The sequence below is a fragment of the Balaenoptera musculus genome, chromosome 5, assembly GCF_009873245.2.
Source record: "Balaenoptera musculus isolate JJ_BM4_2016_0621 chromosome 5, mBalMus1.pri.v3, whole genome shotgun sequence".
NCBI lineage: Eukaryota > Metazoa > Chordata > Mammalia > Artiodactyla > Balaenopteridae > Balaenoptera > Balaenoptera musculus.
The window spans coordinates 37,780,002-37,790,465 of NC_045789.1; the positions used below are offsets into that span (position 1 = coordinate 37,780,002).

At 46.1% G+C, this 10,464-nt stretch overlaps 1 protein-coding gene across 1 annotated transcript in view; it reads right to left on the reverse strand.

Annotated features, from left to right (window-relative positions):
• CPE (carboxypeptidase E) overlaps positions 1-2,131 on the reverse strand; it is a 99,172-nt gene extending 97,041 nt beyond the window's left edge. The window contains 1 exon segment of the mRNA XM_036853627.1: positions 1,624-2,131. Coding sequence (XP_036709522.1) covers positions 1,624-1,927 — 304 coding nt within the window. The 5' untranslated portion in view covers positions 1,928-2,131.
• Between the last annotated feature and the right edge of the window lie 8,333 nt (positions 2,132-10,464).

Consider the following 10,464-nt stretch of genomic DNA (forward strand, 5'->3'; position numbering starts at 1 on the left):
GGGTGCTGGAGACACAGCCCTACCTCATGGAGCCTGCAGTCTGAGAGGGATCTGCAGATCTTGACAGACTACACATTCCAGATATTTAAGCAAAAAAATTATGGTTTTCATTTTCAAAAGCATATCGCATTCTAACAGTAATATTGCTTAACAATTTTGTTTCTAAACTTGAAGACAACAAAAAGTTAACATTCGCTTTCATATAATCTCTCTGAAGAAACAATTAACAAAATGTGAGGAACAATCTACAACAGAATAACCAAAGGTTCTAATTAAGTAGGCAGGAGAATCACAAATATTTAGATTCTCTTCATCTAAGCCTAGGATGTCTTGGCTTTGATTATCTGAAATAACTGAAAATGAGTTGTCACATTTAAAATTTTTCTTTATCTTTAGATATAAACACGAAAATAATTTTCCAAATTTCCAATTCTACATGCTGAATCCTGCTAGAGAGCATTACCGAAAATGTTTTCTAGGATCTGATTTTAGGGTTTTGACTGCAAAATTATACAAACCTTTTTGTTTACATTATTTGAAGATAAGAGATATTTTCCATTTGAAGATTTATTATTTATCAACCCATACTCTTTCCATTTGAAGATCAAAGTGTCTCCATGGATCACCTATTTTCATCCCTTCTCAGTATGGTTCTTAAATATCATTATAAAACTATCTTGGCCCTACACTGAGAATTTTTACCTGTTTTCTTGCTTTCTTTGTCATTAAAAAAAAAAAAACAAGCATCCCATGCTAATGTCATTAGCCCAGATAACTTCAACAGTACCTTTACGATCATAAGACATAAGACCAGGCCTTAAGAGTTATATCATTTCCAAAAAGCAATGAAAAAGAAGCACCAAGAACATTTTTTAAAATACCTCTTTATTAATACCAAATGCATAACATTTAACATAAGTTAAAACGTGCCCTAACACACTCAGGAGGAAGATGCATAAGATGGCCATATGGAAACATCTGTTGGAATAAAATCCTGGTCACAAACTACTCATCTCCAAGGGCTAGAGCAGAGAAAATGGAATACTCCTTTTTCCTTAGAAAAACTGTGTGCAATTTCAAGATCGGAATACCTGCCAGAGAACACTTTCTCACCCTCTACCACCCAATGTTGCCAAGATCCTTAACATTCCCTGAGCATCCCAGCAGCGCATGTACCTAATGCGCACATACAGGTAGAGGTGGGTACGTAGAGCCATCAGGACCAATAAACTGGAAATTAGGGAACAAATGATAATTGACTTTTCCTCATTTCCTCCAAGTTCCTGCCTTCTGCACCTTATCGTTCTACTCCTGTTTGCAAGGAAGGGCGACCTCCTTGCAGAGGCCTCGAAGTTATTCCCTGCGGTCTTCGGTACAGCGAAGTGGGGGTGACAGCGGGTTTGCAGGCGCGCAGATTTGCTCGCTGCGCTCCTACCTCCATCCGCCGCAGCCCCTCGGGCCTGTGCTCACGCAAGAGGGGACCTCGAGGCTGGGGAGGGCGGCCGGCCGAGACTAGGAGACGGCAATCCCCATTGCCATCCCTCCCTCCACGTCCCATCTTCCACCCCGGGCGCCCCTCTCCCTCCTCCCCCACCGCCAGCCCACCCCGCGCGGCGCCCTTACCCGGCTCGTGGACGCCGGGGCTGTCGGACAGCTCGAGCACCAGCAGCTCGCGGCCCTCGAAGCTGCGCCCCACCGTGTAGATCCTGCTGACCGCTGCGCACTGCAGCCACACGGACACCAGCGCCTCGCGCAGCTCGGGGTAGCGGTGGTACTCGAAGGGGATGCCGTCCTCCTGAGGCCGCCGGCGCCGCCTCGCGCCCGCCGGGGGCCCTCCGGACCCCCGGGCCTCGGCGCCCAGCAGCCACGCACAGGCCGCCAGCGCCCCGCACAGCGCCAGCAGCGCGCGGCCCCCTCGCCCGGCCATCGCGCCACGCGTCTCCCGTGCGGCCTCCTGTGTGCCCGGCGCTTCGGGGCGCACAGCCCGCGGGTCCCCTTGCCTCGCCTCCCGGCGGCCTGGAGCCGACAGCGGAGGGAAGACGCGAGCAGCGAGCGTGGAGCCCGAGCGGAGCGCAGGATGCACCGCCGCCAAGCGCGGGACGCAGGGGAGGCGGCGCGGAGCCGGGCGGGGCGCGCGGGCGCGCGGGCGCGCGGGCGGGGCGGGGCGGGGCGGCGCCGCGGGCCGGATTTGCGGATAATCGGGGGCAGCTGCGCGATTTGCGGGTTCGGAGCTACGTCACAGCCAAATGGCGCCGGAACGACCCAGGTGGGATGACAGCTAAGGTTGGGTGTGGATATGTTGCTGTCATTGAGAGACCCGTGACACTGCCTGTGGAAAAAACACTCTGGGATTGTTAGTGCAGCCTTTTAATGTGCCATCAATTCCAAGCCGACCAGGTTTCCATCTTGATGCTCCAAAAACTAGAGAATATTGCAGAAAAAAAGAAATACAAAAGAAGTATTGGCAGCCGCTTGCCTTCTCCCCGTGATGTGTCTTTAATAACTGTACTGATAGTCCAAACACAAACCCACGGGTTGGATGTTCGTTGATTGCAAGGTCTGGCTGGAAAACAGAACACAATGCACTGTGATTCAGAGGTTTAAGAGACTAAAAATGCATTCTATCATTTTGCAGATACTGTCTTTAATTGTATTTATGCACATTCCTGGATTCTTGGGGTGCGGGCGCACAAGTGAGATAATGTTATCTGCCAGTGCCTATGCCAACCCCCTTCTCTAACTCCTGTGGGGAAAACAGAGTGCAGCTGGGGAGCGCCGGACAAGGGATTTAGTTTGATATTAAGGTTAAATCTTTCCAGAACAGCTTATCTGGGTGGTTCAGCCTCAGGGTCTCCTACCTGGTTGAAACTAAGATGTTGGCCAGGAGTGCAGTCATCTAAAGGCTTGATTGGGGCTGGAGAGTCTTCATCCAAGAAAAAAATAAAAGATCAAATCCTGTTATAGAAAGAAAACTCTGATGGTGAAAGATAAGATCTCCATTCCCCTCCCATAATTATTGCAAAAATACAAAATCATTTACAGCTTTAAATACCCAGCCTTTACACAGGATTTGTAGTCCTGGAACAACTCTGGAGCAAATGTTATTCTGAAGAGGTTGCCATTTGGATTGAAAAATAGCACAAATCTAAATAAATAAATAATCCATTGGGTATTTCAAGCAAACAGTAAAACTGGACATCATGTGGGTGATTTTTCATGTTAGACATTTTTTTTCTTAACTTACTCTTTCTCCACCTGTCTAACAGTGCAGTGCACTGAATAAAAACTTTCTCCTGGAAAAGAATCCAGATATTTAAATGATTTTATTGGATCAAAAAAAAAATGCTGCTGGAGAGGTTGGTTTCAAAACCCTCTGACTGTCTACATTTCCCACAGCAGCATGGATCTTCTTTTTTGGATTTTTTTGGGAAAAGCTGCCACTGTAAAGACATGCCACTCAGTTGAATTTGGACCCCACCATGATCCTTGTCAATGTAGGCAGAGCTAAGAACCATATATTTTTCTCTATGACCAGCCTGAGTTTGATTACATGGTCCAGAAGTTTGAAACCAGAGTTATACTTAGATTTCTAAAATCATGCCCAAAAGAGCAACCTTGGAAACCTAGAAAAAGAAAACAGCGTAGCCAAAACCAATAACTTCAGAAGTAGAAGGTTAGGATTTTCATGTTAGCAATTTAAGGTAACCACACTGATTTGAGGCAAGGTGGGCCATATACTGGTAATGATACACATAAACAACATATAATTCAGTGAAGTCTTGTGTTGCCCTTAAGTTTCTCTTCAAACAAAGGGTGTGTTTTCTATTTTCTCCCAAATCTCAGTTTTATGGATTTCTTTTTAAACTTTTTTTGTAAATGGGTGGAATCCCACCAGCTCTGTGGCCTCACTTGAGGGGGATTTTTTTGAATCTTAGAAGTTTGTTTTCTTTAGCTATAAAATGAAAGATTTGGATTTATTCGAGTGCAGCCGGGTCATCTAGAGAATTTGTAAAGTATGCAGATTCCCAAGCCCCCACCAATGCAGAAAGTCTGCGATGGCTTTCAGGTGTTAACAAGGTTCCAGGTTTTAAGAAGAATACCAGATATTTCTGATTTTGATGTTTGGTTGACAAACATACTTCAACAAAGTGTTTGTTCTATGGGTTTTCTGAAGTCTTTTCAAATCTCAAATGCCGTGATCCTGGAAGTTTTCTTTTTGAGAAAAGTTCCTGCTCACCAAAGCTCTGGGACACACCACATACACCAAGGAATCAGTTCAAAGGAATTAAAACTTCGTCTTTGAATTTCTGGGCAATTTTAGGTGTAGGACAGCTTCACTGGAGCATAATTACTTTTGTGGTTTCATAAGCAATTATGTAAAAGTTTACATACCCATCCCGATTGCTAGGTAGAAAATCTTGCATGCTAACTGTCTAATGTGTTTGACCCTGTGTACCCATAGTTAAATCTAGTGTGCACCCACACTTTATTTTTTTTTTTTTCACACACACACACACTGTATTTTATTTTTACAAGACATAAATAGACTGACACCAAGCATTGTACATGGATGACCACAACAAAAGCAACAATGATTGCAATTACCAAACATGAAACACACTCATACTATGTCATAATATTGACATTCAGTCCAGTAATCCTCCACTGTAACAGCTCCTTTACTTTGCAGTGAAAATTGATTTGTATATTCTTTGCCTCTGAGTCCTTGTGGGATTTTTTTTTTTTTTAAATTCAGACAGAAAGTCACAAAAATTATACTCATCCTCATCAGTTCACTCAGTCCCATTGCACCCACACTTTAAATCATGCACATGCATGCACACGCATGCAAGGAAGAAAGAGATCTGTTTTTTGTGTTATTTCTGAACATCTGTATGAGCATATTTAAGCTCCACAAACCTTCACTTCCTGCATCACCTCCACTATTTTCAAACCCAGAAACTGTCTCTTCCTATATCCCAAACACTGTATTCCCTCCTTCCAAAGCCATGTCTAAAACTCATCTAGGGCTTCCCTGGTGGCGCAGTGGTTAAGAATCCACCTGCCAATGCAGGGGACACGGGTTCGAGCCCTGGTCTGGGAAGATCCCACATGCGGGGGAGCACCTGGGCCCGTGAGCCACAGCTGCTGAGCCTGCGCTCTGGAGCCCGCGCACCACATCTACTGAAGCCCGTGTGCTCTGGAGCCCGTGCTCCACAGCGAGAGAGGCCACAGCAATGAGAAGCCCACGCTCGCTGCAACTAGAGAAAGCCGCGCACAGCAATGAAGATCCAACACAGCCAAAAATAATAATAAATAAATAAAAATAAATAAATTTTTTAAAAGTTCATATATGGGTTAAAAAATAATAATAATAAAAAAATAAAACTCATCTAGTCCACAAAGGTTCTGTAAACACATAGCTTTATATCCTTTTAGTGGTGTGCTGGTAAATGTCTGACACTCAGCTCTCCGTGGGTGGTAAAACCTGATTTAGAGTGTTTACTGATTTCTGTGGTATTAATATTCCCACCGTGGCTGATTCCAAATTGCCGATGTGACATCACTGAACACAGCGTTGAGGAGAGGCACACAGCACACTTTTATACAAATTCTTTACACTCCTTCCTTTCAAGAGGGGGAGCTTAATTCCCTTCTACTTGAGTTTAGGCAGGACTTAGTGACTCGCTTCTAATGAACATAATATGGCGGAACTGATGGGATATATCTACTAAAATTAGGTTGTGACAAAACTCTCTCTCCCCCTCTTTCTCATATCGCTTGTCCTGGGCAAGTTGTCTGCCATGTTGTGGAGATGCACACAGCAAGGACTGGGAAGGCCTCTGTGGAAGCCTGAGAGGGACCTGCGTCTGCAGCCCAGCGGCTGTGAGTTACTGAGGGCTGTCAACAGCCACAGAGCAGATCCTTCAGCCCCAGGCAAGTCTGGGAGGGCTGCTTGACTGACAGCTTGACTCTAGCCTCCTTACAGACCCTGAGGCAGAACCACCAGCGAGGCAGCAAAAGGTTCCCAACCTACAGAAACTGTTGAGAATAAATGTGTGTTGTTTCAAGCTGCAGAGGCTGGGGATAAGTAATACATACAGCATCTCTCCTGTACAGGTACAACAGATACAAAAAACCTCGAGAGCACAGAGGATGATAAAATATAGCAGCATAATGAACAAGTGGTGGGTTTTGAGTATTTATTCCCTTTTTCTTCATATAATTTATTTAATTACAAGTTTATATAATTTATTTTTTATAAATAATGGCTGTGTTTAACAAGTGACTCATAAGATTCCTTTAATTTTAACAATTGGCTCTTGCAAGTGTCAACCAAGAACCGCACAAGGCTGCAAATAAGAAAAGAGTTTATTTGGGGGTCTTAGGAATTGCAATACTGGAGACACAGATTCAGATAAAACCGAGTGTTCCAAGGAAGAGAAAGAGTCAGGGGCTTATAAAGGCAAAAGCCACAAGGTTGTTAAAGTTGTCTGGCAAGAATCATGATTGACCCTGGTGCAAGAAGGAGATATTTAGGGTAAGGGTCCAATAAGCGTCTCGAGTTTCTGGAACATTGGGCAGATGTTCTGCATTCCTGCGTTAAGAGAATAAGTGGTCAAAAGGTCAGATTTCATCCGGAATCACTTCCTCAGTGGTCTTGAGGCTTCGTATCAGAGCTCTCTTAGCAGTCCCGCCTGCATTTGATTTTCCTTCCACAGAAGCTGGTATGACCGGCTCCAGCAAATCTCTCTTCTTCCCTCTCCAGGCCCCATTCCTCACTCAGCAGTATCCCTTTCTGGCTGGCCCTCCTCTCTGGCCCCCCGGAGAGGCCATGTTGCGTTGAACTTCAGGGTTCATGAACCTGCTACATCAGAATCACCTGGTGAGCATGGCCACATTCCAGACCGGTTGAATCCAATTTTCAGCTGGGTCTGGGGCTTGGAAGTCTGCACTTGAATAAGTTCCCCCCACCCCCATCCCCTCAGGGTGACTCTGATGCACAGTAGGATTGGAGGGACACTGGTGCAGGAGACTGGTGTTGAGGTTTGACAGACAGCGTTCTAATCCCAGGTCTGCTTGTTTCTGGAAGCTGCTCAGTGACTTCACCCCAAAATGAGGGGCACGATGAGCATCCCATGAGCTCGTGATAATGGAAGCAGAGGGAAGCAGAGTTAAAGAGAGAAAATGCTATGCTCCTGGCTTGGAAGATGGAGGAAAGAGCCGCCAAGCCAAGGAAGGCCGGGGAAAGAAGATGGAAAATGAACTAAGGCCTTCTTTTGTTTTTTTTCCCCAGCTTACGTGCTGAATAAATAAGAATTTATCTACATACAAACGCACTTCGTTTTCTGTAAAAGAGCTCAACGACCACACTGTTCTGTTTCTGACACAGAGGCCACGTGGACGCCCCGCAGGCGGGCGCGGGTCACGAGGGCGGCAGGTGGTCGTCCCCGCACTCCTGTACAGCTCGTCGGCTCCCAGCCCAGACAGCGCCTCGAAGAAGGGGCTCTGGGCCAGCGGAGACCCAGTGCGCTCAGCTTCTGGTCCCCAGGGCTGAGCTCGACGTCATACCCCTCCTCCCACGCCTGCAAGGCTGGCGCGCACAAGAGGAGTGCTGGCTAAACAAAGCCTTCTGAGCCCCTTCACTCCCTGCTGGGACAGACTCCAGTCGTGATACGTCTCGCCGGCACTGCAGCCCCATCCAGACATCCTGCTTCAGAATCCTCCCTCCCCCGTGAACTCCCAGCACCAGTGCCGGGCGTTCCTGGGAAGCCCTGAAGAAATTCTCTGACCAAACTCTGCTTGACCTTCTCCCGTCCACACCATGAAGCCACTGTCGGGAGCCTGTGTCCCTGACCTGACCGGGGCTGCAGCTGGTCTCACCCGTCTCTCGTTTCTCCCGTTTCCCATTTCCTTCATCACTGGGTTGTGTGCAAACCAAGCGTCAGGCAGGTGTCACCAAAATGTTCATGCCACTTTTACTTGTCATTGTGTAATTAAGTTAAAAAACTGGGTAAACTGATAAATACAAGAGTAGAAAAAAGTTGGATGCTTTGGAAACACTTGAATTTTTTAAATTTTTTTATAAATTTATTTTTGGCTGCATTGGGTCTTCGTTGCTGTGCTCGGGCTTTCTCTAGTTGCGTCGAGCGGGGGCTACTCTTCGTTGCGGTGCGTGGGCTTCTCATTGCGGTAGCTTCTCTTGTTGTGGAGCATGGGCTCTAGGCACGGGGGCTTCAGTAGTTGTGGTACACAGGCTCAGTAGTTGTGGCTTGCGGGCTCTAGAGCGCAGGCTCAGTAGTTGTGGTGCACAGGCTTAGTTGCTCTGCGGCATGTGGGATCTTCCCGGACCAGGGCTTGAACCCGTGTCCCCTGCATTGGCAGGCAGATTCTTAATCACTGCACCACCAGGAAAGCCCAGGAAACACTTGAATTTTATAAATGAAATTAGGTATGAACGAAAAAACAGTGAAGGACTGAGGAAAAGATAAAAATCTTTAAAGATTCTGCTCTTAGATTTGTTCAAAACCTGTCACTGTAAAGAAACTGTAACAGTAGAAAACACATTGTGGGGAGAAGGCCTTGTTCCAACAACCAACAACCAACTGATGGATGAGTGAACACATGTTTTAAGTTTAAATAAATTAATTAAAGTGTGCTTTGTACTTCTTTTTTTACGATTCTCTTCTTTAGTTGATTTTTTTCCCATTAACCACCTACTGCATATTCTAGTTGTATCAGCCGAGAGGGTGGATGTACCATAGCAGACAGGTAACAGCCAAAGGCACTCTGAACCTGCTGCATGAATCAGCAGGACAAAACTCCATGTATAGGTATCACAGCCTGAAACCTAATTACCAACTCAAATTAAATATGGTTTATCACTGTTATTCTACAGCTCTGCCTTGTACCAATTCCTCCGTATCCCAGTGGCCACCCCGGTATTACTGACCTCCCAGCAGCACTGCCCAACAAAAATATATTTTGAGCCATATATGTAATTTGGGACTTTCTAGTAGCCATGTTGTTTAAAAAAAGTAAAAAGGAAGAGGAGAAATTAATTTTAATAGTAAAATTTTTAACCCAATATATTCCAACTATTATCATTTCAACCTGTAAACAATAGAAATATATTAATGAAATACTTTTTTCATACTAAGTCTTCAAAATCTGTTGTGTAAGTCACATCACAGCACATCAGCACAATTCAGACTAGCCATATTTCCAGAGCCCCCTGGCCACAAGTGGCTGGTGACAGCTGTATTGGACAGTTGAGATATATTCCTGTTCTTATATTCCTATCTTCTAAAATTATTCCTCCTGCTTTCTCTTCCCAGTTAACGCCTTAGTCCAGGCTCTGGTTATTTCTTGCCTGGACTATGGCAACATGCTCCCCTGAAGATTATTCCTCTCATCACCGGTTAATCTCAGTTTCTAATCTTGCTGCCAAAACCACCTTCTCCGTCATTCACCTTGATTATGCCATCCACCATCCTGTCCTGTCCATCACTCAGTGATCAAAGCCAAAGCCATGGTCCTCTTCCTCAGAGAATTTCCTTAGAGAGCCTTAGGAAAGCTCACTTCCTTCCTGCGCCCCCTCCTGCTTCTTTCACTACCACACTTTCTCAAATCCCTGCACCGTTATCCCCCAAGCCACAACGTAGTTACACCTACCCTATCCTTACCCTGTGCCGTCCTTCCCCCTCCCCAGGCCAGCCTTAATCCCCCACCCCACTCCTGCCCCACGTCCCCACCAGGCAGGCTTCCTCTCTCCTGAAACTGCACCTCTTTGCTCTCCTTGCATTTCCCTTTGGTCAACCCTCTTCTCTCCTCTGGGAAAAACCTGAAATTCTCATTTGAGTTTCCTTTCCCCATTAGTTATCATCCAAACACCTCAACTTTCTCAGAGCTCATTCCCCTCCCACTCGACTTCTACTCTGTGGGTTCTACCCACCCAACCAGACTTAACGTCCTCTGGCCTGGCCTGGGCTTCCTTAAGCCCACACTCGGCCTATTGTTCTGCTCCCTCTTCACGTGCTCTGTCTGGGTGACCTTATCCGTGTTCATGGTGTCAAGTATCACCTCTCTGTTGCCCTGTTTGTAGCTCCTAAGATTGAGTCCTATATCCATTCCCTCCCACTGAGAGACAGAGACTGGCCTGCTTGTGTGTTTGCCTCCACAGCCCAGCACAATGAGAGCCACGGCCACTGGGGCTCAGTATGCTTGCCATGAGTGGATGAACTACTACTGCCACCATCTACCTTCTACCTTTGGCGCTCAGACTTATGCCTGTGTTTTTAATGCTCTGCTCACTCTGCAAACTCCTGGGCTCTTACATTCTCCTGCAGGATCCCTTCCTAGGTGTGACACAGCCAGTTCAGTTCCCTCTGCACTCATCAACCATATTTACCAAGTTGCTTGCATGTAACAAGTCGTTTGCTAATGTTCTCATTTTATCTAATG